The sequence below is a fragment of the Mesocricetus auratus genome, unplaced genomic scaffold (genome assembly GCF_017639785.1).
Source record: "Mesocricetus auratus isolate SY011 unplaced genomic scaffold, BCM_Maur_2.0 Super-Scaffold_100033, whole genome shotgun sequence".
NCBI lineage: Eukaryota > Metazoa > Chordata > Mammalia > Rodentia > Cricetidae > Mesocricetus > Mesocricetus auratus.
Window position 1 is genome coordinate 1864661 of NW_024429213.1, and position 27309 is coordinate 1891969.

At 41.7% G+C, this 27309-nt stretch overlaps 2 protein-coding genes across 2 annotated transcripts; both read right to left on the reverse strand.

The window, feature by feature from the left end:
* Window positions 1-4395: 4395 nt before the first annotated feature.
* Znf157 (zinc finger protein 157) lies at window positions 4396-6192 on the reverse strand. The gene is given in 3 exon segments (XM_040733660.1): window positions 4396-5358; window positions 5361-5508; window positions 6182-6192. Coding segments are annotated over 3 exon segments (1074 nt in total). The 3' UTR covers window positions 4396-4443.
* Window positions 6193-6709: 517 nt separating this feature from the next.
* Window positions 6710-26912, reverse strand: LOC101831537 (zinc finger protein 157). The gene is given in 4 exon segments (XM_040733661.1): window positions 6710-6864; window positions 7141-7188; window positions 7191-7266; window positions 26898-26912. Coding segments are annotated over 4 exon segments (294 nt in total).
* Window positions 26913-27309: the final 397 nt, after the last annotated feature.

Below are 27309 nucleotides of genomic sequence, written 5' to 3' on the forward strand. Positions count from 1 at the left end.
CAGGGCTATATAGTTAGACACTGCCTCAAAAGGGAGAAGGGTGTGATTCAAAAACAGCTAGCAAAATACTAAAATGATTCTACTTCTTTGAGATTTGTGCCATCAATCTCTGTAACAACATTTTGTACAAAACACAATGTAAAATTCCTCTTGCTATATGGCACTAGACTCCTGCTCTCAGCGATCAGGGGATAAATTACAGCAATGAGGCTGTTCACAATCACTGTGTATTATATGAAACAGTGGCTTTTAGACTGTGCCTTGTCCTAGGTGATTCCATTTGACAAAAGCACATTTGGCTCCATTTTGCATGGAAATACAGAGGTGAAATGAGTTTGTGTGTCACTATGCATATAGATCACCACCACCTGTCTAGCACCAACCATAAGGCACAGCCTGATAAATAACTTATTCCTCAAAATAAAAGGGCTCCAGCTATCATAAAAGTGGGAACATATGAACACATGGGTGCATTAAAATCACATCAGAAGGCTGGGGATGTAGCTCACTGGTACAGTGCTTACCTATATGCCAAGGTCCTGAGTTTAATCTGCTGCCTGGCAAAAGAAAAGAAAAACAGAAAAACTAAACCCAGTGACTTATTGAACACAGTAGTCTGATGTACGGCACACTGTCATCTGAATCCTATAAAAAAGGACACATACACTGTGATGGCTCTGCCCATCTGATCTGACCACCTGGCATGTATATTAAAGGATTTGCAGGTTTGTGCTCAGCTTGGTCCCTATCGCTGGTATGACAAACTCAAATTGCCATTCATCTGTCCATCTTTCTTGACCCAGTTCTATACCTAGCCTTTACAGCTTGACTCCATCCTGCAGCCCTGACTGAAACCAGGGACCCTCCAGCTTAGCATCGTGCATGCCTATTAATCTTCTCTAACCACTGGTAGTGAATTCTCCGCTGTCTCCAGGGAAGCCACTGTAGACTCTGCTGCAGCATCATTAACCTTTGTGTAGCCATTCAAAAACCTACACACACACACACACACACACACACACACACACACTTTTAAAAATGGTTTGTGCATACAGATACTATATCACATCATTCTATTTTGAAATACCTATGCTTGTTTCTACATAGACATGTAAATGTTAAAAAATAGAGAGGACTGATAATAAGTAATGGTGGCTGTGGAGAATGGAAACTTTCTCACACTGCTCTTTACATTGTAGTGTATATAACTTGGAACAGGACAAGTCCAACACTTAATAAAGCTGGAAAGCTTCTCCATCAATTAGAGCCCAAGCCAGACACAGAAACTGTATCAGTTGTTTTAACACAGAGAACCTACTTCAAATGATTGACTGCTATTAAACTGTTAACCACACAGTCAAAAGAGAACGTTTAGGATATCAGGGAGGTAGCAACTGCAGAAAGCAGCCGGACAAGGGCAGTAATGTCATGGAGGTGAGTGGTACAGAGTTCCCTTTGTAGGTTCGTGGTCTCATCAATAAAAGAACTTAAAAAGACACAGAAAGGACTCAAAGACAATTTATTGCAGTCTTAGGGGAAAACACAGCAAACAAGCTGGAGATCTTAGCAGCTGACAGGAAACTGGAAGAGGGAAAGGAGAAAGCTACCCTTTTAACAGAGCACAAAGGGGACACGTTGCAGAAAACAAATGGAGTGAATGGGGTCACTTATAACATTATCCTAAATTGAAGCCTTGGTGAGAGAATATATTAGAGATTTGTGCCCTTCCCTTCTCCTGTGAAAACAAGAGTCCTAAAACAATGGACCCCCAAGAGCTGAGTAGAGGGACAGACTAAAGGGCACTGGCATGCAAACACCGGAGGAGGAGCTTGCCTTTGGGAAAGAGATTTCCAATAGCTTTGAGAGCTTACTTCAGTTAACACATGAGTAGCTTCTAGCTTTTGTTTCATTTCTTCTACAAAACTACAACGATGCTACAGGAAGGGTGGAAGGAAACTAGGAGTCTTTCTTGCTATGGGATTTGCTCAAACATTTAATAAATCCATTTCCTTTACCAATCTCTAATGTCTTTTTTAAATGCATGCAAACCAAGGCAGCAGGTTTAAGACCCACAGTGCCCAGCAACACTTTGTTCTTTGTCATTTTTACTGAAGGGGCACAAGCTGCCATCCTTTCAAGATGCCTTCTGCAGCATTGATGCAGGCCGGAGGAGCTCGGTCCTGCCTCAGCTTACCGTGTTTGGTGATTCCCATGGAAGGCCTTAGCACATCTGAATGGAGAACTGAGGAGGAGTGGATGGGGGGAGGGATGGAGGTGGGAGAGGGAGCAGTAGGAGAGGAGGGAGGGGGGAAAAGAAAATGGTTTTCCTCAAAAAGAAAAAGATGACATAGGCCTTGGGCTTGAAGGCAGAGCTCTACCCTTTGGAGCCAACCAAGGAGAAAATGTTTAACCTCAATATCACTTGAGTTAACCTTATAGTCAGCTAAGAGTTGCTCTTGGTGACCTAGAATTCAGGGCATTTCTTTCTAAAATAAGAATAACTACATGTGTTTTGCCAGTTTATCATCTAGTTTTGTTAGTTTTGGCCAAAGAAGGACTAAATACCTATCAGTGTCTAATTCTGTTCTGGTTTCATTAGCTTTGGAGCAGTTTAAAGCCCTGCCTGTCACTTCAACCTTGCAATTCATTACAAGCAGCTTATGGACTGCTAACCCTCATTGAAAGGCCAGCGCTAGTTGATTGTTTTTGTACACACGTGGAAAGCCAGTGCTTGAAAATGAATGACAAACACCTTAGAGATTTTTCTATGAAAATCTCTATGAGTTCAAGTACAGACTGGTCTATATCATAAGATCCAGACCAGCCAGGATTACATAGTGAGACCCTGTCTCCAAAAAATAATGTTTTAAATGCTTTATTTGCTGGGCAATTATTGACCATTGACCATTTTAGCAGAGAAAGTTAACATGTTCTTGTGTCTGAAATGGTTCCTGCAAAGTAGATGCTGCAGAGAGTCCTTTTCTTTCTCTTTATTCTTGCCTAGTATCTGTTATTTAAAAGTACAAGGAACATGCTTATAATACCAAGACTTGGAAGGGAAATAGCTATAGGAAGATCATGAGTTCTAGGCCAGCCTGGGCTATAAAATGAGACCTATCTTTAATTAAACAAACTATAATTAGAAGGGTATGAGAGGGGTCCCACATAATTAGGGCTCACAGGCTTAAGAAGGTGACATTATCCAGCTGATTCTTATCTCAAGAAGATGCAATACCACAAGGCTGGTTCAGAGTTGAGCATTCAACTTAACTTCCATCAGGAACTCTGCTGCCCTGTGTAGAAGTGATTCTGGGAAAATATTTCAATGAACAGGGAGCTCCTGGGAAGGGGAAGAGATCAAGTCCCTTCGTCATTAGCCCAAAGCATACATATAGTATCTTTTTCCTCTTTTTTTCAAGACAGGGTTTCTCTGTGTAGCTCTGGCTGTCCTGGGTTTTGTAGACCAGGCTAGCATCAAACTCAGAGATCTGCATGCCTTTGTCTCCTGAGTGCTGGGATTAAAGGCATGTGCCACCACTGCCCAGCTATATCTAGACACTTGTTACCCAAGTCCCAACAGAGAGCAGTTGACAGAGCAGAGTATGTTTCAGAGAAACAAAGCACAATCTAGATGGACAAGCTTCCGGCAAGAACAGAATAGTTTCATAACTGGCACAAGACCTATAGCTACCAAAAGGGACAGATTTTAGGGAGGTAACGTCACTTGAAAAGAAGTCAATTGCTAAGCTTTTACCTACAGTGTGACACCATTTCTGTAAAAATTTAACAAGACAATATAGTAATTATTATACATTGCAGGCTCCATACTATTCCAAAAAATCTCAGAGTAGATTTAAATCCAAAATGTTTATAAGCAATCTTCACTTTGGGGGAAGTGTACATAAATATTACTACCTTAAAACAGACAATAACAGAAACATAAAACTTTAGCACAAGAAAAGAGTTAACAAAATTGAAAACCTAGCTGAGTAGTCTGAGAGGAGATGTTTTAACACATGAATGAAGGGCTTTATATGCTTACACGTTAAACAATAACACCACCAACAACGTTTAAACCAGAGAGTAAAAGATAAAGTTCTCATTAGGAAACAGTGAGCAAAAGATATGAGTAATCCGTGCAGATAAAATATTCATATAGCTAATCATCACACAGTATGTTCAACTTCCTCACTAAATGGAGAAATACAACTGAAAACAGTCACAGACTGTTTGCCCACCTGTTGGTGATGCACTCAGAAGACTATGGCAAAGGTTCAAGGTCAGCCTGGGCTACAAAGTGTTCCCCCTCAAAGTCAAGCAATAATGAGCTATTCCCTAAAGGGATCAGACACATTTTTATACTAGTCTAAGTACCACACAGTGGCAAGTGTGCTTTGCAAGATTTGCTTGATTAGATGCCCAGTGTAGGGAATAAGAGAGTCTTCAGGAAGAAGCTTTCTCCAATGCACAAAGCAAGGATCGGCCCAAGTGGGTTCTCTGGTGCTCTGTGACGTGAGCTTTATGACAGAAACCCTTTCCACATTCCTGGCTTTCAAAAGGCCTGTCTCCTGTGTGAATTCGCTGATGCTCAATGAGGCGCACTTTCGCATAAAAGGCATTTCCACACTCACTACATTCATAAGGCTTCTCACTAGTGTGAGTTCTCTTAGGTTGATGACGGCATTTCTTCATGCTAAAGATCTTCCCACAGTCGCTACATTCATAGGGCTTCTCTCCAGAATGAACACACGGATGTTCAATGAGACGAGCTTTCACACAGAAAGCATTTCCACACTCATTACTTTCATAGGGCTTCTCTCCGGTATGGATACTCTGATGGATTCCCAGAGATGAGTGTACCCTGAAAGCCTTCCCACATTCATTATAATGATAGGGCTTTTCACCTGTGGGGGTTCTCTGATGATTTTGGAGAGTCATTTTCATTCAGAAGAATTTCCCACATTCTCCACACTCATAAGGTTTCTCACCTGTGTGAATTCTTTGATGTTGGTTTAGGGATTTCTTTGCCCTGAAGTTTTTCCCACAGTCCCCACATTCATAGGGATTTCCCCCCATGTGAGTTCTCAGGTACTGGATGGGCAACATCTTAACACGAAATGTCTTCCCACAATCATTGCATTTATAAGGCCTCTCACCAGTGTGGGTTCTCTGGTGGATTGTGAGGGTCACCTTCTCAGAAAACCTTTTCCCACATTCAGTAAATTTATAGGGCCTCTCTCCAGTATGTGCTCTGCAATGTACAATGAGTTGGGACTTCCTGCCAAAAGATTTCCCACATTCATGATATTCAAAGGGCTTCTCTCCTGTGTGCGTTTTCTGATGAGCAATGAGGTGTGATACCTTGCACTGAAAGTCTTTGTACATTCACCACACTCATAGGGCCTCTCCCCCATACATGTTCTCAGGTGTTCAACAAGGTTAGATTTCCTGCAGTACACCTTACCACACTCATGGCATTCAAAGTTTTTATCTCTGGCATGAGTACTTCTATGGTTTGTTTGTTTTGTTTTGTTTTTTTTTTGGTTTTTACAAGACAGGGTTTCTCTGTATTGTTTTGGAGGCTATCAGTCCAGCCCGGCCTGGAACTCACAGAGATCCGCCTGCCTCTGCCTCCCGAGTGCTGGGATTAAAGGCGTGCGCCACCACCGCCCGGCTCTTCTATGTTGAACATAGTCTGTTTCTTCATGAATGTCTTCCCCACACTGAATACTCTGATACTGAAAAATGTTGTTCTCCAGCACAAGGGCATCACCCCTAACTGAACTGTTGTCACTTAACAGAGACAGAGATCCTGTAAAAACAATAAGTGTGTCACTCACTCATGTAAAGTCCCCAAATGGCTTTCCCTGTCACAATATAAAATACTTAACATAGTCTTTACAATGCTATCATTTGCAGCTAGACACAGTATTACACACCAGTACTCCCAGTCATTGGGAGACTGAAGCAGAAGGATCATGAGTTTCAGGACAACTTGGGCTGAACAGCGAGACCTATCTCAGAAAAACAACGAAAAAAAAAAAAGAAATCCACCTACAATTTGGCCCCTTGCTAATTCACAGACCTCTTCACCAGTCCCTGGATACATTTCTCAACTAAGAATCAGCATTCACAGTTCTCTGCCCAGAACACACCAAATCTACATAGCTCTGTCTCTCACTTCACTGACATATGCACACTAACGTTATCTCACCAAAAACCTTCCTTGGATATAGTCCCTAAAGTACACACAAATGGATGTATTTCTTAACTTGGATTGCTTTTCTTTGTATCATCCAGAACACTCCATATTTGTTTGTTTCTGGGTGCTTTTCCTCACTAGATTGCAGGCTCCAAGAAAACAGAGACATAATGCATTCACTGCTGGACCCCAGCACCTAGACCAGAATATATTCTACACTATTTTAAGTTTTGGCAGATAACTAAGTGAATATATGAACAGATGGCTGACATCAGAAGACATCAACATCAATGAAGAAACAAAAGAATAGATTTCTGACATGAGGCAGAGCTCAGTAAATACAGCAGAAAGCATTATAAACATCAAAATACATGAGTACTGAAATGTAAGTATAATATTGGGGTAGGTAATTAAGTTTTCTGCAGCTTGAAAACCTCTCATCCTTACTTCAAAGAGCCCAAGGCTCTAAAAAGACCCCTAAAATATTACATAATGATGCCCTTTTACCTAAATTCCTTGGGAATGGCTTACCATGTGTTCAATGTTTCTGGTTCTTGCCCACACACCTGAGTAATCATAACCTGAGGATTCCTCTTCTAATATCCAGAGTTCTTCTCCCCACTCTAACTTGAAGATCATGTCTGGTTTGGCCACACAGAGGCCTGTTAATGGAAAATGGCACAGGTCATGAGTCAAGAGGTTTGAGCATTAGAGCATCTGATGGAGGAGGAGGAAAGTGAATCTTCATGAGCTGCACAAGGAAAGGGTCCACTTAAACCTTACATTTGGGGACACGAGAACACACATTCTTTCTGGAGCCCTAAAACTGCTCATTTAGCTGTAACCTGAACTTCTAAAACTGTCACTAAACTTCAGTGGTGGCACAAATGACAATAACCACATGCTCCCAGGGGTTACCCATACACACTCATCCTCACCCACAGATGCCAAGTGACTGTAGGTCTCCAGCATCACATCCTTGTGCGTGTTCTCTGGGTAGAGCCCAGTCTGTGCCACTCTTGTTGGGTGAAATCCACAGCTACATCCTCGAAGGACACAGATCCCTATAATGACAGTCTACAGTGATCAGAGCAGGGCACATGAGAAATATTAATCTTCTCAATGCAACCGCATTGGGACCTGAATGGAAAGAGCCATGCTGGATACCTTGGTCCATGTCTTACTTGATACTGTACTTTAGAAAAGAATCCCGAAAAACTCTGTCACCATGTTAATTTACTAATTATTAGACTGACAGTGGCACCCAGTACTTAGGAGGAGGTGGGAAGACCAGAACCATCCTTGGCTACATAGCAAGTTTCAGGTCAGTGTGGGCTACAGGAAACCTTTCAAAGAAAACAAATCTAAACACACACACACACACACACACACACACACACACACACACACACATATATATATATATATGTATATATATGGGCTGTGGCTTGAACTTGGAGCCTTACATACCATAGGACTATTATTTTGTTTATACAAACTTACTTGATACTATGTGATAATTTGATATATATACATATATATATATATAGTGTGTGTGTGTGTGTGTGTGTGTGTGGCTGTAAATAAGTTTGTATAAAGAAAGAGGGTTGGGGGGCTTGAGAGATGGCTCAGCAGTTAAGACCACTGACTGTTCTTCCAGAGGTCCTGAGTTCAATTCCCGGCAACCGCAAGGTGGCTAACAACCACCTTGAATGAGATCTGGTGCCCTCTGCTGGCATGCAGGCAGAAGACTGTATAGACAATAAATAAATAAATAAATAAATAAATAAATAAATAAAATATTTTTAAAAAAAGAAAGAGGGTTGGCAGCTGGGCGCTGGTGGCACACGCCTTTAATCTCAGCACTCGGGAGAAAGAGGCAGGCGGATCTCTGTGAGTTCAAGGCCAGCCTGGTCTACAGAGCGAGTTCCAGGACAGCCTCCAAAACAATACAGAGAAACCCTGTCTCAAAAAACCAAAGAAAGAAAGAAAGAAAGAAAGGAAGAAAGAAAGAAAGAAAGAAAGAAAGAAAGAAAGAAAGAAAGAAAGAAAGAAAGAAAGAAAGAGAGTTGCAAGATTGCTCAGTGGGTAAGGGCCTTTGCTACCAAACATAATAAACTGAGTTCATTCCCTCAATTCAACAGAAAAGGAGAGAACCAACTCCCACAGGTTGTCCTCTTGACTTCTACATATACACCATGGCAACACACACACACACACACACACACAGACACACACACACACTAAAAATTATGGACATATATAAAGTTAGCCACCAAGTATAGTGGCACACTCCTGTAATCCTAGCACTGAAGAGGCAAAGACAAAAGGATAATGAGTTCTAGGCCAGCTTGGGCTGTATAGCAAGACTTGGATGCAAAAAAAAAATGAAAAATCAGAAAGGTCTGAGGATGTAGCTCAATAGTAAGACACTTTCCTGGAATGTAGAAGACCCTAGGTTTGATCCCAGAAATGTAATATAAATCATATATGTGTATATATAATGTATAAACAAAGATTATGAGCTTGAGACCAGCCTGAGCTACAGAATTCTAGGCTTACCTGTACTATACACAGAGACTCGAAGAAAATGTTGGGTATAGTCTCCCACAACTGTAATTCTACCACTTGTAAGTGAAAACATCAGGAGTTCAAAGCTAGTCTCTACTACATAGAGACCTTACCTCAAAACAATACTAATACCCTGGGACTATGGGGCAAGATCACAAGACACAAGTTTTGAACACACAAGGTAAATTTGCTGAATCATATACAGTACAGTATGACAAGAAAATTGTGCTATGGATCTGGGATGTGGCTTGCCTAAATGCAGAAAACCATGGGTTCAATCACCAGTGCTGCATAAAACAATTGTGGGGTGCATATCTGTAATCCTAGCATATCTGTAAACCTCAGGAGGCAGAGGCAAGAAAATTAGAAGTCCAAAGTTGTCCTCAGTTAAATACCAAGTTTCAGAACTGCAAAAAAAATTTTTAAAGAAAGATTACCATCAAATTATATTTGGGTGTCTGCTATATAATCTTCCACTACATACTCTTCTCTCTATTAATATACTCCCAGCCTCTATTAATCACTATTGTACATTCCAATTAACATTTATAACATCCACATGTAAAGGAATTTTTACATTTGTCTTATTTACCTAACATAATGTCCTTCAGTTCCACCCACTTTACTGTAAATGACAGTCTTCTTGGCACTCTAGCTCAAGTAGTCTACTGCTCCTTGCACTGTGCCACAGAAACAACTAAAACATTCTTTAGCCAATGAATGACTAAAATGTATTCTATCCACACTATGGAATACTATTTAGAAATAAGAATGAACAAACTGTTGTGTCACATACAGCAATCTGGGTGAAGCTATGGAGAATTATGCAGAGTGAAAATAGTGAATCCCCAAAAAGCATAAAGTGCATGGTGTGATTATATAATATTCTTGATATGATGCAACTGTACTGTACTGTATTAGACAACATACTAATGTGATGGGGGAAGTCCTTCTGTGTATATGTTTTGTCTTATTGGTTGATAAATAAAGCACTGCTGGGCAACAGTGAAGCAAGATAAGTGGAACTAGGAGTCGAGGAGGATTCTGGGAAATGTAGTAAAGGGTAGAGAGTCACCATGAAGGATGTGAGAGGAGTAAGAGGTCCAGACCCTTTCTCAGGTAAGAGAAGACCACATGAGATAGACAAGAAGAAGCCATAGCAAATGACCAACAGCTTCATAATTAATATAGCACCCTGCATGTTCATTTGGGACTGACACAGCTCTGGGACCAGGCTGGTGGGAAGAATGCTCATTACACTAATGACTGCCATGAATTAAGACACAAAAAGGAAATTGGCTTGGCTTTTAAAGGTAAAATAAGAGACACAGGTGCAGTTCAATAATAAAGTATTTGCATAGGCTTCACAAGGCCCTGATTCCGTCCCCAACGATGGAAAAAAGAGGAGAGATCCTTGTGGCCATAGAAATGTTCTGTGTGTGAGAATCCAAGAAATGATCCACAAAGGTTTCACAGGATTACCACTGGGGAAAACTGTAAACCACACACTGCCGCTGAATCTATAATTGCTTCAAAAGACACATATTCAGATATGGTGGCACACACTTGTGATCAATGGAGACTGAAGCAAGAGTAATGCCATGATTACAAGTCAGCCAAAGCTACATAGCAAGACCCTGTCTCCAAAAGCCCCATACAGAGTATTCTCCATTGCAGCCCCTCCTACCCTTGGGAGTTCTTTTTCACTTTTCCTTAATAAATCTATGCTGAACTCTGTAGCAAGCTTCCTTGTCGGACTATCTTTGGGCTGCCAGCCTGAAAATAATAACCCAGAAACTTATTATTATGAAAGCTTGGTCTTTAGGTTAGGCTTGTCTCAACAAGGCGTTACCTCTCTTCCATCTTGCATCTCCTGTTTTCTCTCTGCATCTTCTGGCAAATCCACCTTTCTTCTTCCCAGAGCTCTCTCTGTGTTGGAAGTCCTGCCTATACCTCCTGCCTAGCTATTGGCTATTCAGCTTTTATTACACCAATCACAGCAATACATTTTCACATAGTGTACAAATATCCCACAATATTTTCCCCTTTTTGTCTAAATAAAAAGGAAAAATTTTAACTCTAACATAGTAAAACGATATACAAAAAGAAAAATGATCACATAAGAATTTCATTCACAATGTCTAGTCCATTTGCATTTGGCAAATTCAGAGAAATGCTCCATTATCTATCCTATCTTGGTGAGTCCAAACTTTTGTATATAATTCACTTCCTGTCGGGCAGTGGTGGCGCACGCCTTTAATCCCAGCACTCGGGAGGCAGAGGCATGCAGATCTCTGTGAGTTCAAGGCCAGGCTGGACCGACAGGCTCCAAAACAATACAGAGAAACCCTGTCTCGTAAAAACCAAAAAAAAAAAATTCACTTCCTTTTTTGGTTTTTTGAGACAGGGTTTTTCTGTATTGCTTTGGAGCCTGTCCTGGAACTAGCTCTGTAGACCAGGCCGGCTTCGAACTCACAGAAATTAGCCTGTCTCTGCCTCCTGAGTGCTGGGGATGAAAAGCATGCACCACCACCACCTGACCTAATTCACTTTCTATCATATCTTGTATTACCAGCCTAAAAATATTCTTTTAGACCTTGAAATATTTTCTTAAACTTAAGCTTTTATGACTCTCAACCTTCTACATGTTGTATTTCTTTTGTGATTTTTTTCTGAATTTGGTTAACAAGGAAAACTGCAGCTATAACTATCTCATCTTCAACCCCATCAGAGACCCAAGAAAGAAATAATATTAACTGAGTAAACACAAAGTATAGAACAAGCAACTTCAAAACTATAGAAATGACAGAAGTAGTTGGTTTCCTGAGCAGTAACCCAAGGTTCCTTTGTAACATTGGGGTATCCATCTTCAACATACAGGCCTAAAATATCTAACAGACTTTTCTGTGAAGCAGAAATTTTGAAGGGCTATCCTACCTTGTCTTGGCCAAGTTTGGAAGTTGTGTGTGTGTGTGTGTGTGTGTGTGTGTGTGTGTTCTCCTAGTCCAATTTGGACAGCATACTGTCAGTAGTCAAGGGAGGGGCAGTTTCTTGCCCAATGGCTAACTCTGCCACAATAAAAGTAAACTAGCAAACTCCATATGAAGGTTCATCAATGCCCATCATCCTTTTTTGAAGTAAATTGGTGCTGCCAGGGGCAGATGTGTCTCACTGTCATAAAAATCCTTATGTTATTAAAAACATCTTAAATGCTATACTCTATAGGTCTCTGAAGTTTTTGAAGACCATCCATCTATCTAAAATATATGTTTGACCTTGAAAACATATCTAATATAACTATAAGTTTGATTGTTATAGATGACCAACCACTAACCTGTGTTTCTTTATTATCCTAAATACCTTTCAAAGACTAGAACTTTATATTACATTTTTAAATGAGCTCTATAGGTACAATATCTTAAACTAGAGTAGAAACACATAGACAACATAACAAAAATAATCTTAAATTTGTATCAATATACAAAAATACCTTAAACAAGAGTAGACACACAGAGTATTTTCTAACAAAAATAACCTTAAATTTGTATCAAAATATGAAAAATACCTTGAACAAGAATAAAAACATATAGAGTATGTTCTAACACGCTTAAATTTGTATCAATATACAAAAATCTATACCAATGTAAACTATTTGAGATTAGTAGTTACTTTTTCTAGTTTAAAATAGATTCAATAATCTAATAGGTTTTAATAATAATAAAAGCCTGGAGTCATATATAGGGTTAAATGCTGAAAGACCAGAGAGATAAAGGAGCAAACCACAGCCATACCTCACCTCCTAAACTTTCCAACCAAAAGGAGACTGAGCTCCTGTCTCCACCCACCTATATTCCCTTCTCAAGGCCTAACCATCTCACTTCCTGTCTGTCTGTACAGACCTCCAGACTTCTATGGCTAAATAGTGGCTAGCTCCACCCTCTGATTTTCAGGAAATCTTTATTTGTTAGAGTATAAACAAGATATCACCACATTACCTTTAATTCTATCATTTCTATATTCCCCTTTTCTTTTCTAAAAGAGATCATTGAATCTAACCTCCCTTGCTTTGTTTACTCCCTTACCATGACCAGTAACAATATGTAAGCAACCCCCTAAGTAATGACAAACATCCATAACCTACCGAATGATCAAAAACTACTTACCCCATCTTTTGGGAATGTTGGTATCATGTTCTTAAAATTACTTACTATTGTCTGAGGATGTCAGCATCTTTAGGGGACCCTGAGAAAATTTGGAGATAATTGGGATAATGGTCAACTCCTAGGAAAACTAGGTGTGTCATTTGTTATCTCTGTGTAATGGAAAAGTACAGGGCTTGTCTGAAGTCCTGGATAGAGTAGTCTATTAGCCTGGACCCTCTCAGCTGGCAGCTTTGAAGTTGTCCTGGATGCAGAATTTCGAGGAAACGCCAGCAGAGACATTCTGAGAGGCTGTTCACCTGGGCTACTTGTCTTTATTGGTGTCTAGTCCTTTTTCTTAAAACACACAAATTATTAAATGTAACAAATGTATCTGCAATAACAAAGTATGGAATGTGGTGTGTGCACAAATCAGCTAAAGATGTTTTTTGTTCTATGTTTGAGCAAGTAAAAGGCATCTGTCACTTTATAAGTCCCTTTGGATTGCATAACCAAACTGTAATAAAAATCTCTATCCATATCATTTGAAAGGGTGGCATGTAATAGTAAGTCATGAGGAATCTATAGCTAACAAGATTTATCATGCCTCATCCAGAGAGATCAGCATACATGTTACCTGACTTATAGTCTTTTCTGGCTTTGTCCCTCATGTCTGTAGCCAAAATCCTCAGTAGGTCTCCCCCGATCAAATGTGATCTTTATTAATTTTGAAGAAATCCATAGCTTTTTGTTTCCTGTGGAAACAAAAGCAAAATCTCTCCCCCAGTGCAGCATATTTTCCAAGTTCCATTTTAAAATTAAGACATCTCTAAAATATACTGGCTGGTTTAATTTAGCAGCTCTTTTCACAATCCAATATCTCTTAGTAGCTGTCATTATTTATGCATTAACATTTAAGATATTTAAAGGTAACAAAGCCTTATATATGATCCACATGTCCTGTGTTATGGTATTTCCCATCCTTAAGTGGATATATATTTACTTTTCACTTTTAAACTATTTTTATGACTGTTTATACTCATTTTTTCTTTCTTCAGCACCTAAGTACCTTTTTAAGCATACTTTAACTTTTTAGAGGATTTTGATATCTGGACCTAACATATTCTCTAAGTAACATATTTACTAAGAACCTGACATATTCTCTGACCACTTGAAACAAATGGTAAACTGTTATGTGGCAGGTAGGCCCTCTGTTGTGTGCCTCTGGTGGCGCTTTACCCTGCTTAGTTCTCTAAGAGCCTAGTCTTATGTCAGCAGGTACCAGCAGAAGTCACATTTACCACAAAAGCCCTAGGAAGTTGTTGGTCCCACTTTCTTGAGTCCCCATGAGTGGCAAGTAATTGTTGTAAGTGCTCACAGAGAGGCCCAGGTGGCAACTACAGTAGCACGTGCTGGTGTGACCTCTCTGCCTGTGTGGTCATGCCCCATGTTGGAGTGGCAAATATAGTAGTACTTTTTTGTTGGGACCACTAGCCCACAAATAATGACATTGAGACTGATTAATAATTATGAAAGCTCAGGCTTATTAGCTTAGGCTTGTTCCTAACTAGTTTTCATAACTTAAATTAACCCATATTTTTGAATCTACAATCTTCCTCATGGCTCGTTACCTCATCTCCATACTGTCCATCCTGCTTCCTCCACATCTGGCTGGCAACTCCTCCTTTCTTCTTCCCAGAGCTCTCTGTCTGCCCAGAAGTCCCACCTATACTTTCTACCTCACATTAACATTTTAAATCTAAATAAAAACTTGTTGATAGGATGGTACCTCATAACTTCCATGTGGTCACCTTTAGTTAAGATGGTGGATCAGGTATCTCTTTTAAAATGGCTACCAGCTAGCCATGTGGCCAGCTTGGCATGTGGCTGACTGTAAAACAGTGGCAACCTGCACCACTTTGGTTTTAGCTTTATGCTTGTAATAAAACTTAGATTATGACAGAAAATACAGATAGAACTTTTCAACAAAACAAGCATACATAATTTTTGAGAAATTAATTTTTGAAATTTAGCATTTGTAGAAATGAAACATCATAGTAAACAGTTTACAATTTTTTCTCTTGTAGTTATAACTTTAAAGCCATTTAGTTTCTGTGGAAAGACCGGATCTGGCCAAATGGCTTACCTGCTCCAGCCCTGTGTGTTTGAGCAGGGAGCTCTGGTGGAGGGAAAAGCTGGCAGATCCTTTGCCAGCACGCCATGTGCGTGGGGCAGAGAGACAGAGAGACAGAGAGATAGAGACAGAGAGAGAGAGAGAGAGAGAGAGAGACCCCCATCCTCACATCCTGCACACCTCACAGCTTTTTAAGTTATAAGAGCTAGTTAGAAACAAGCCCAAGCTATCAGCAAAGCTTTCACAATTAATAGTAAGTTTCTATTTCATTATTGGGAGCTGGTGGTCCAGACGAAAAAGTCCAGCTACAGCTGTAGAGCTTGGCTTTCTTAGGAGGGGTTGATTTGCTATGTAGTCATCAGAAAGTCAGTCATACAGAAATCCTTGCTGTCAGGGTCAGAATGGATAGTGTTGGTTTTTTTTTTACCTATACCAATAAGGACTCAGAAGTCAGATATTGGGTGAAAACCTGATAGATCAGAGAAGCTGTGAGGGCTGCAGCAGCAGTTGGAGAACAGAGCAGCTGCCTCACTGCATGCTCAGGGATAGGAGACCCTGTTGCAGCATGTTCTATACCATGGCACATGGTGGGAGAGACTTTTGCCCAGCATGCCATGTGTTTAGGGCAGCAAGAGAAGACCCCTGACCTGCACCATGTGTATAGGCGGGCAAGAACAGAGACAGAGGGATAAGATGGGCCAGTGACTAGCTAGGCTTGGCCAAAGTCCTCAGCCATAGGACCAACTTATAAAAAGAATTGTTTAGTTACTGAACCTGGGGCATATTAGATACTCAACCAATTGTACACACACATAAAAAAAATTGGCATGCAACAGCTGTCTTAATGTGAAAGTCACCTTATCAACAAGGTTGAAAAATTATTTATCCTGAACATGAAAACCTATTAGCAAATTTAAATTAACTTTACAAAACTTGTTACTTGTAGTTTTCCCCTTGTAAGATTTCTATGAGAACTGCATCATCTAGGAGTAGATGATGATCTGGAGCTGGGACAGGGACCAAGGGTGAAGAAGGGGGGAGGGGAGGAGCCGATGGTTTTCTCCCTGCCTTCGGAGGAGGTAGGAGAGTCACAAACAGGGCTGCCCATGTCGGGGGTCTTTAGCCAAATTTTCCCAAATAACAATGTATGCTATCTGGTCCAGGTGTCCATGGGGTCCCTTGTCAAAGACCCGATCCTAAACCTGTAAGATAATTTCTAGGTTAAAGGTCCAATCCCGTGGCCAGCCCACATCGAAGGTTGGCCACTCAGATGTGTAGTTTATACTGGTTAGAGGCACGAATCTGCACTTCATTCCAGTGATCTAAAGTAAGGCTCAAAGGGGTGGTTATGGTTTGTCCCATGCTTGAATCAGAAAACTCAAAATACAAAGACAAATAGACGAACAAGACAAATAACACAATTAAGCAACTCACAACCAGACATGCTGCCATGCTGCGCGCTTTCGGCGGAGAACCGAAAGTAAATACTCAGACGGGTCAACAGGAGTAGTGGTCCTGTTTTTCCCTTTTCAGGCCCATGAACTCCAAACAATTGAGCTCTCCAGATCCCTGGCACGTCTGCCAGGGTGGCGGGGGAGAAGTCTGGGCTCGTCAGCCCCTTCTCAAGCCGCCCTAGTTACTGAATGACTACGTAGCCAACCTGCTCGGAGACAGATCAACATACATACATATAACAAAGAACAAAGCAGACAGGGTGCCGGCTAGCTTACCTCCCGGTGGCACTGGTGGTTCTGGGGCAGAAATCTCGGTGGAAGCTCCAATGAAAAACCTCGGCATCAAAGCGCCGGGCACTGAACCGAACCCTCTGCCCAAGAACCGGGGCCAGACCACTGGCTGCAAATGCAAGAGGTGATTTATTGAGTACACAGACGTCTGCGGATGCTACTGCAACTCGGGTGCAGAGCATACCGGGCTTTTAGGGAGTACAATATTTATAGAGTTTCAATGGTTACATAAGTAACAGGCATTTCATTGGCTCATCTTGGGGGCAGGGGTAGTTCCCACGGACTAAGTTTCCTGGTATTACTTTATGAAAGACCCAGGCATACTTCAGCAATTATTATCCTGGTCCCATGACTACTATGGTGATCATAGACACAATTGGGGGCCAGGGTAGTTGCCAAGGACTAGGTTTTCTAGTATTGTCATATGAAAGTTCCCAGCACGCTTCAGCAATTATTATCCGGGTCCCATGACTGCTATAGTGATCACAGACATCCTGTTTTGAGGGTGAGACACCTGGTCTGGGTTTCTTTCATTAGGCAACGGCCTGGCCTTGCTTTTCTTTTCCTAGGGGGCCCTGGGTAGGGGTCTTTCAATATGAGGCCAGTATTTTTTTCCTGAGACGGGGGGCCCAAAGAGAAGGGACTGTCACTCCAATTGAAGGGCCTAGCCAAGGCAAACTACTCTTGATTAAGAGGGTGTGCTTCCTATTCTTCATAAGAAAGAAGTCTCCATGTATTTATTTGAGAGCTGGGTGGCAGGCCCCTACAGAGCAAAGAGAAAAAAAATAAGTATACTGTTCAAATTGGGCATGCATGAAACAAAGGGAAGTGAATGCCAAACTCTGCCAAGACAAGGCAGGACAGTCCTTCAAAATCCCTACTTCATAGAAAAGTCTGCCATATATTCTAGGCCTGTAGGTTGAAGAGGAACATTGGATGGCTGTCCAGACAGCCGGCTACTTCTGTCATTTCTATACTTTTGGAGGTTGCTCGCTCTGCACTTCCTATTTACTCAGGTAATATTTCATCTTTCTGGAGTCTTTGATGAAGTTGAAGACTAAATAGGTATAGTTTTATTTAGTTATGACATAAGATAAATTAGGTACAAAACTTTGAACTCACCAAGATAGGACAGATAAGTCAGTATTTTCTCTGAATTAGCCAAATGCAAATGGATTGAGTATTGTATATATAATTCTTAATTGATAATTGTTCTTATTGTATATAGTTCTAATATGTTAAAGTTAAAACCCTTCCTTTTTATTTAGACAAAAACAGGGAAATGTTGTGGAATATTTAATTTTGTGTAAAGGTGTGTTGTATTTGTTTATGTTGTGGAATATTACTGTGGTTATATAAAGGTGTGTTGTATTTGTTTATGTTGTGGAAATCACTTTAATTATGTAAAGGTGTGTCACATTTGTTTATGCTGCATTTGTTTAATTATATAAAGATGTGTTGCTGTTTTACTTTGCCCACCTAAGGCAACTGGCTGATCTAATAGAAAGCTGAACAACCAATAGCTAAGTAGTAGAGCGATAGGTGGGACTGGCAGCAGAGAGAATAAGTAGGAGAAGAAAGGGAATGAGGGAGAAAGACTGGAAGATGCCCAGGGCCAGTCAACCAGCCAGGGAGCTGCCAAACAGACAAACACAGAATAGTACATCAAGAATGAAAGAAAGGAAGCCGGGCGTTGGTGGCGCACGCCTTTAATCCCAGCACTCAGGAGGCAGAGGCAGGCTGATCTCTCTGAGTTCCAGGCCAGCCTGGTCTACAAAGAGAGTTCCAGGACAGCCTCCAAAGCTACACAGAAAAACCCTGTCTCAAAAACCAAAAAAAAAAGAAAAAAAGGAGATAGATGAAGTTGACAGCAAGATAGAGGGCAAGCAGAAGCTTCCTTCTTCCATGTCCTTTTATATGGCTGTCACCAGGAGGTGTGGCCCAGATTTAGGGTGGGTCTTCTGACCTTAAATTACCTGGATTTAAGGCAGGTCTCCTACCTCACAAATAATCCTACAAAGAAAAATTCCTCACAGGTAAACCCAAGTGCTTGGGTTTTAGTGAATTCCAGATGGCAGTCGAGTTAACTAAGAATAGTCATCACAGCTTCTTTCCAAAAGACGATGGTTGAATATTAATGCTATTGTTATTATAGCAACAAATTAAGCATCTTATACAATTCAGCAACCATTATTAATGAAATTTCAAACTATGCAAGACATGATAGTGCCTGCCTTTAATCCCAACACTTAGGTGGCAGAGGCAGGCAAATAGAGCTCTATGAATTTAAAGCCATCCTGATCTACATAGTGAGTTCCAGAGCAGCAGAGCTATACACAGTGAGACATTGTTGGAGAGATGGTTCAGAGGTCCTGAGTTCAATTCCTGGCAACCACATGGTGGCTCACAACCATCTATAATGAGATCTGATGCCTGTAAGAACAAGGTAAGCTGGAGAGGATGGAGTTAACTCCATCCACAGAAAAAGTCACCCTGAGAAATTCCCTGTGTGGCACAAGGCTGATTCAGCTTCAGCCAAGGAATCATAAACAGTTCCAAGGAGCACCCAAACTGTGCCTACTCCGGACAAAGTGACCCCATCTGGATGGTCAAGCAATGAGTAATTTTGGTAAATAACATCTCATCACAACTGTCCCTGTGGGCAACTATTAGTAACAATTTTGAAATTCCCCTAGCCTCTAGTCAATGAATCCAAAGGTCACCTACTCTTACCCAACCTGAACGGCCAAGGCTTGTGGCTTTTTCCTTTATAAACCCCTTACAACTGAGGCCAGGACCCTTTTCCTGCAGCTGCTGTGCCAGTTTACTGGACAAGGTCCCTGCCGAGGCTTGTGACTTATGCACTTACATCAGTGAGTCAGCTCCTTGGTGGTCTTTTTTGGAGTCTCATGAACTTGGCATAACAATGCTGTCTTCTGGTGTGCAAGCAGAAAACTGTATATATAATAAATCTTTAAAAAATTTAAACTGACCTACACCCTCAACCCCTTTTACTAGTTTCACTAACAGCAGCTTCAACATTGTACTTTTTGGACAATGTTTCATAAGTGATTTTTGCTTCACATGAGCTACTTAGCTCTTAACTGATTTTAGTTTAAAATTTTTAAACAGAGTTTTTCTGTGTAGCCCTGACTGTCCTGGAACTCCTTCTGTAGATCAGGTTGCCTTCAGACTCACAGAGATCCTCCTGACTCTGCCTCCCAACTGCTGGGATTAAAAGTGTGCACCACCACCGCCTGGCTAGAAGAGAATTTTTCCTCTATAATAGCAATGGGAAAATATAAATGATTTTTAAAATCTATCCATTCATAAAATAGCAATACATACATTAAATAATAGTTAAATATTATAATAAAATAGCAATAAACTTGTAGGGCTGGAGAGATGGCTCAGCAGTTACGAGCACTGGCTGCTCTTCTAGAGGGAGTACCCACATGGTAGCTCCCAATGCCTGTAACTCCAGTCCCAGAAGATCTGACACCCTCTTCTGGACTCTTCAGGCACCAAAGATGCACATGATGCACAGACATACATTCAAGCAAAACATTCATACACTTAAAAGTAATTAAAATAAAATGTTTAAATGGGCTGGGGATGTAGTTCAGTGATACTAGCTTATTTCACAAGGCCTGAACCGGGTGGCGGTGGCGCACTCGGGAGGCAGAGGCAGGCGGATCTCTTTGAGTTTGAGACCAGCCTGGTCTACAGAGCTAATTCCAGGACAACCTCCAAAGTCACAGAGAAATCCTGTCTCAAAAAAAAAAGCGAACAAGTACACGAGGCCCGACAATTAATTAATGAGTTATTTAGCAAATTAATAAGTTCATCACACATAAATTAATCCATTAATTAACTTAAAAGATAAAAGATAGGTTGGGGAGATGAATCAGCAGGTAAAGGCACTTAGTGCCAATCCTGAGAATCTGAACTCAATCCCTAGAACCCACGTGGGGGAAGAAGAGAATTGACTCCCTAAAATTGTGTACACACACACATAAACAAAAGTGTAATTTCAAAAGGACAACCATAGTGGTGCTTGTGTGTATATCTATAACCCTAGAACTACTAAATAGCCTGGGGTACACAGAAAGGCCCTTTCTATTCATTTAAAAACAAATAAGGCCTTGCAGGAGTAGCACATGGCAGGTAGAGGCAGGGGGATCTCTATGAGTTCCAGGACAGCTAGGGCCATACAGAGAAACACTGCCTCGGAAAAAAAAAACAGGGGCTGGAGAGATGGTTCGTGATTAAGAGCACTAGCTGCTGTTCCAGAGGACCCAGGTTCAATTCCCAGCAACCACATGGCAGCTCACAACTGTCAGTAATTTCCAGTTTCAGGGAATCTGACACCTTGACACTTACATACATGTGAGCCAAACACAAATGAACATGAAAAAAATTACTTTTAAAAACACAAAATTTAAAAAGACCAAAATTGACAAATGCAAAATAGTCACATAGACACGGCATAAGTTGATACGTAAACAATGTCAACCCTTAGCAGGGCACATGTCTGGAGTGTAGGGGGAAAGGGCCAGCCAAAGAAACACACTTTGGCCCTGCAACCAGAACCAAAGATATGTACCCTGACCCTGAATCAACCAGTGCCAAAGAAACACACTTTGTCCCTAAAATCACGGAGCCAATGAAAGAAATGCACCCTGGCCCTAAAATTAGAGCCAAAAGGCTAAAAAGGACCAGTGAAAAGAAACACACGTTGGCCCTGAAACCAGAGCCAAATCTGACCCTAAACCTGTGCAGAAACCTAGTCGTCTGAGCTCAGGGATTGAAATCAGACCAGTCCCCACCCTAGAAATCTCCCTGGAAAAACTCTGCCCCTAAAAAGTCCTATGTAAACCCTGTGCCTGTTCAACTTGTGGCTGTTCCAGCTGCCCAGTTGTCCTCTGCCACCAGCCACTCTCCTGGATGCTTCCCTCCCAATAAATCTCTTATGAGGTTTGGGTGAGACCTTCCTTCACCAGAATGGAGCAGAGGAAAGAAGTAACAACTTTTAGCAGGAGCTAGAGTAGAGCTCAGAGAGCAAAGCAGGGCTGGAACACTTTCACTGGGGAAACTTTCCCCTAGCTACCTTGGAGTTGTTACCCTCCAAGGACCTGAGCTGAACTGTAACCACTTTGCTGCCAGAGCAGAGCTGATTCGCTGGGGCAGCCTCTCCCTGAGGCAAGGCTGTAAACTGCTATGCTTACTGTGACTTGTGGTAGTCCTTGGCTCCCGAGTTCCAGGATACCTTTCCATCTGAGCTGTGTAACACTCAGTGTTCTGTGACTCTCGTGGAGTTCTACCTACATGGGAAGCTGAGACACAGGAGTATCACTTGAACCAGTAGGCTAGCAAAACTCCATGACAACAACAATAACAATAATAGTCAACCCTCTCAAAAACATCAAAAAATCAACCAGGGTAGGTGAGAATACAAAAGCCTGACAACTTGAGTTCAATCTTGACGCCCATGTAAACATGGAAGGAGAGAACCAATTCAGCAAGGTTGGCCTCTGACCTCCACATCTGCCTCTTGGCAGGAGCGCCCCTCTCTACAGAAATAAAATTTTTAAAAAGATCAGTCAATAAGATTGGCCAAAAAGGTCAATGATAATATGATGATGTATACTGCCAGAGAGATTTTGTTGTATCTCACTGTGTAGCTCAGGTTGGCCATACTTGTAGCAATCCTCCTGCCTTAGCCTCCAAAGTGTTGATATTGTAGGCGAGCAAGCTTCAAGCAGATGTGTTGCTGTTGTTTTAAATAAGGGCTGAACATTAATGAATTGACACTCAATGTATAAGTTAACAAAAGATAAAATAGTACAGCTAATAGTCAAAATTTAGTGAAACGGAAAATAGAGACTTGCCAGACATGATAACACTGAGAACCTGTCTCAAAAAGGGAGGGAGGAAGGGAGGACGGGGGGGGGGGATTCCCACGGGTAGGGAATTCCTTTTGCTTCGCTAAACTCTGCACATCACAGACCTACTGAGTGCAGCGCCTAAATCGAGCTTCTTGGCAGCTTGCCTTGGGGAGGGAGGCTTCTACCCGTGAACGCCCCTCTTGCCCCGCCTTCTGTGAACAGCGACCTGTACGGATTAGGTGTCAAGATGGCTGCCCTTGACACCTATTCCGTACAGGTGTAGGACACAAAGAGCACATCAAAGAGAATCAACAAAGCCAAATATTTGTTATTTGGACCAAGTCATAAAATTAGTATGCTTCTGTAGAGACTGATGAAGAAGAATCCAGACACACTGTCAAGATGCTTGAAGGGAAAGTGAACACCCCAGAGGTCCTTATTCCTGACCCCCACAGACTTCCATTCCCTTTCATTCACCATCAATGTGACCAAAAACTGGCAGTGTCTCACCCCCCTCAAACACACACACACACACACACACACACACACACACACAAATGCAACAAAGCCATCATTTGAAGATCAGCTGAGTGACTGTCACGCCATAAACCCTCTAGCACTCACTTCAGCGCTGCGCGCCAAGAGACTTCAACCGCATTTCCATTTCCTGCCCTTGCCCCGATATTGCACCTTCTAGAGCCTTTGATTTTGCACACAAGCATAAGGGCTGAATGGTTACAGTGTATTCGCACTGAACAAGGAGCAGTTAGGGATCTGCAGAGACTTTTAGCTGTGGTGACGTTGTCAGGAGACCAGCATGGCCGCGCCCTCCGCGAGAGCGGCCATCTTGACACCTATTCCGTACAGGTCGCTGTTCACAGAAGGCGGGGCAAGAGGGGCGTTCACGGGTAGAAGCCTCCCTCCCCAAGGCAAACTGCCAAGAAGCTCGACTTAGGTGCTGCACTCAGTAGGTCTGTGATGTGCAGATTTTAGCGAAGCAAAAGGAATTCCCTTCCCGTGGGCACCGAGTTATATCCTAATCTAAAAGAGAGAGAGAGACAAACTGATCAAGAGCAGAGTCAAGACAATAACGTACCCTCTAATTGGGCCAGAACTGCTAGGAAAGAAACTTGACTCTCCCTCAATCTCCAAAACCACCATAAAGGATAATAGCCAAAGTGATACAATGCTAACAGCCTCTGGTATAAATAACGTGTGTTTTCCAGCACACTGCTGATAGAAAGAAAAAAAAAACATTACAAGCATACTATGATGAAAATGAACAGCAAACCATGTTTTCTTTCTTTCCTTTGCACTTTCTTTCTTACATTTCTTCTTTTGGTTTTTAAGACAGTTACCTGCTCCTGCCTTCATCTTGTGACCTCTCATCTTTCTTTGATGCTTCCTTCCCTAGTGCTGGGATTGTAGCTATTGGCTGTAAGCGGAGCTTTTCTGTCCCATTAAGTCTAGTCTTTTAATTAGACATTCACAGGCTTCTTTTAGCAGGTGTCTGGGTTTCGAGTTCACACTGTATCTTGGGGTTCTTATGCTCTCTATCAGAAGAATCAGGCAAAGGCACAGTTCACAGGAGGGAACAAGGCCTTTTATTCTTATGATCCAGTTCAAGGGATAAAAAGCATGTTCCAAAGCTGTCTCAAATGAGAAAAAGAAAGATTTTACAGTTTTTCCCAAGTAGGAAGGACCTAGTTCTTGGAACCTTCATATGTAGATGTAGAGTTCATCTGAGCCTTCACTCACTCTCTTATCATGTGTGACATGTCTCATTATAATGTTAAATCCCCACAATAGATGTCATTTTTTACTATTATAAGGTGAATTTACTACTACAGTACTGCTAATTATTCTACTCACTCAGGGGAATGTCCCTAATTTTTTGTTGCCATTTTCTTTTCCTATATAAAAAAAAAGGCTGGGCCCCATTGCACAAGTCAGTAATTCCAGCTACTCAGGAGGCTGAAAGAAGACTACTGTAACTTCCAGATCAGCCTGGGATACAGAATAAATTCAAGACCAGGTCAAACAACTTAGTAAGACCCTATCTCAACAATTACATTAAATGGGACTGAAGACCTGGCTCAGCAGTTAAGAGTATTGACTGCTCTTCCAAAGGACCCAGGTTTGAATCTCAGCATCTACATAGCAGCTCACAGCCCTCTATAATGGTATCCCCAAGAGATCTGACGCCTTTGTCCAGCCTCTGCAGACACTACATGGGCATGGTACACAGACAGACATATATGTAGGCAACACACCCATACACATAAAAAAAGAAAGAAATATTTTAAGACTAGTGGTGGTGGTGGTATATTTATTTAATCCTAGCACTTGGGAGGCAGAGTCAGGTGGATCTCTTGAGTTTGAGACCAGTGTGATCTACAAAGCAAGTTCCAGGAAAACCAAGGCTACACAGAGAAATCCTGTCTTGAAAAATGAAAGAAAGAAAAGAAAAATTTTAATTTCTATTTATTATCTTATTATATATACATATATAATAAAATATATATGACTTTTTTTGGCTGTATGTATGCTTGTGTACCATGTGTGTGATTGTTGCCTATGGAAGCCAGAACAGGGCAACAGATCCCTTGGAACTCAAGTTACAGATGGTTGTGAGCTGCCATGAGGGTGTTGGGAATTGAATCCAGGTCTTCTGGAAGAGCAGCCAGTATTCTTTTTTTTTTTTTTTTTTTTTGGTTTTTCGAGACAGGGTTTGTCTATGGCTTTGGAGGCTGTCCTGGAACTCGCTCTGTAGACCAGGCTGGCCTCGAACTCACAGAGATCCACCTGCCTCTGCCTCCCGAGTACTGGGATTAAAGGCGTGCACCACCAACGCCCGGCAGCAGCCAGTATTCTTAACTGCTGAGCCAACTCTCTAGCTCCAGAAAAAAAAATTATTATAAAAAATAAGTTAGGTGTGGTCTAACTGCTCTATCAAGGGAGGAGATATTTTATTTGATTAACTTTTATGGTTTTTTTTTGAGACAATGTCTCTCTGTGTAGCACTGGCTGTTCTGGAATGTTAGCTCTGTAGACCAAGCTGGCCTCAAACTCAAACTTCCTATACCTCCCAAGTACTGGCATTAAAGGTGTGCAGTACATGTCCAGTTTGAGAGAGGATATTTTAAAGTGGGACTTGTGGACATGTCTGTGAGATGGCTCAGTGGGTAAAGGCTACAAGACTTAAGTTCAAGATCCATGAGAAGGTGAAAGGAGAGAACCAATCCCACAGTTACCCTTGGCATTTGTGCCCTCCCAGACATACACAAAAGCTGTAGAATTTCCTTCAGTAAACAATGTTGTAAGATGAATGGGGGCAGGAGGTTGTTTAGATTTAGAAATGAGAGGAGAATACTAGAAATTCAAAATCGTACATCATTTTGTCCCAAGTAAGCACAGTTTACTTACTGCCCATGGGCCATTTGAGATTTATCGGTAACATCTGAAGTTTCCTTTTTTTTCGTATTTGGAGGTTTTTTGTTTGTTTAGTTTTTGGTGTTTTGAGACAGGGTTTCTTTTTTTGTTTGTTTTTTTCAAGACAGGGTTTCTCTGTATTGTTTTGGAGGCTGTCCTGGAACTCGCTCTGTAGACCAGGCTGGCCTCGAACTCACAGAGATCTGCCTGCCTCTGCCTCCCGAGTGCTGGGATTAAAGGCGTGCACCACCAACGCCCAGCTTGAGATAGGGTTTCTATGTGTAGCCTTGGCTGTCCTGGAACTCACTCTGTAGGCAAGGGTGGTATTGAACTCACACCAGCTTGCCTCTTGCCTCCAGAGTTGAAGTTTCTTTTCTCAGCAGAAGAGGCAGAACAAATCCTGGAAACAGAGGCTCTTCCCTCTCCCATACTTCTCTTCCTTCATCACTATGGTTCCCTAGTCTTTCTATCTGTCCTCAGTACCACATTTTAAAAGGAGCAAAATACCAGTGAAGGAACCAGGAGAGGGAGTCTACCCAGTGTAGAGAAAATAGAGGGGAAAGAATACACGAACCTTGAGAGGAGTGCTTGCAGAATAAGGCGGTAGCAACATATCTATGGTAAAGTTAGAGAGGTCATCATGGCTTGAGAGGAAGGCAGAGGTCACCTTCTAAGTGGTGTTCTCTTTATTCCTGTCCAGAAGCGGAGGAGAGGAGAAGGGGAAGGGGGAAGGCACTCCACTGTGTGTTCAGGATTGCTTCCTTCCTTGTGTAGACAGTGTTAGACCTGAGAAGACACCATTTCCACAGCTGTCTGATCAATCAAACTTTATTTAGACTGGCCAGTTGGCTGCCTCTTCCAAAGTTGGAATTTCAGAGAGCAGCCCCTCACCAACTTTCGAGGTCCCTTTTATGGGGGAGGCTTAGGGTTGGTAGAAAACATCTGTTGAGATAATTGGCTGTTAGCACCTGGACAGAAGAGTGGGGGACTCAGGGTTGAAGGATGCCTGTGGGGTAGATAATTGCAAGAACACATCACGCAAAAGGGGAGTCATCAAGGTATCTGGGAAGATACATTTCATAAGGCAAAGGGCAGTCATATATCACAAGTTCAGGAGTTTAGCAAGGCAAAGTGGTGGGTATACATCATGGGATCACAAGTTCAGGCTACACTGAAAAAATGGTCTGCAGGATACATT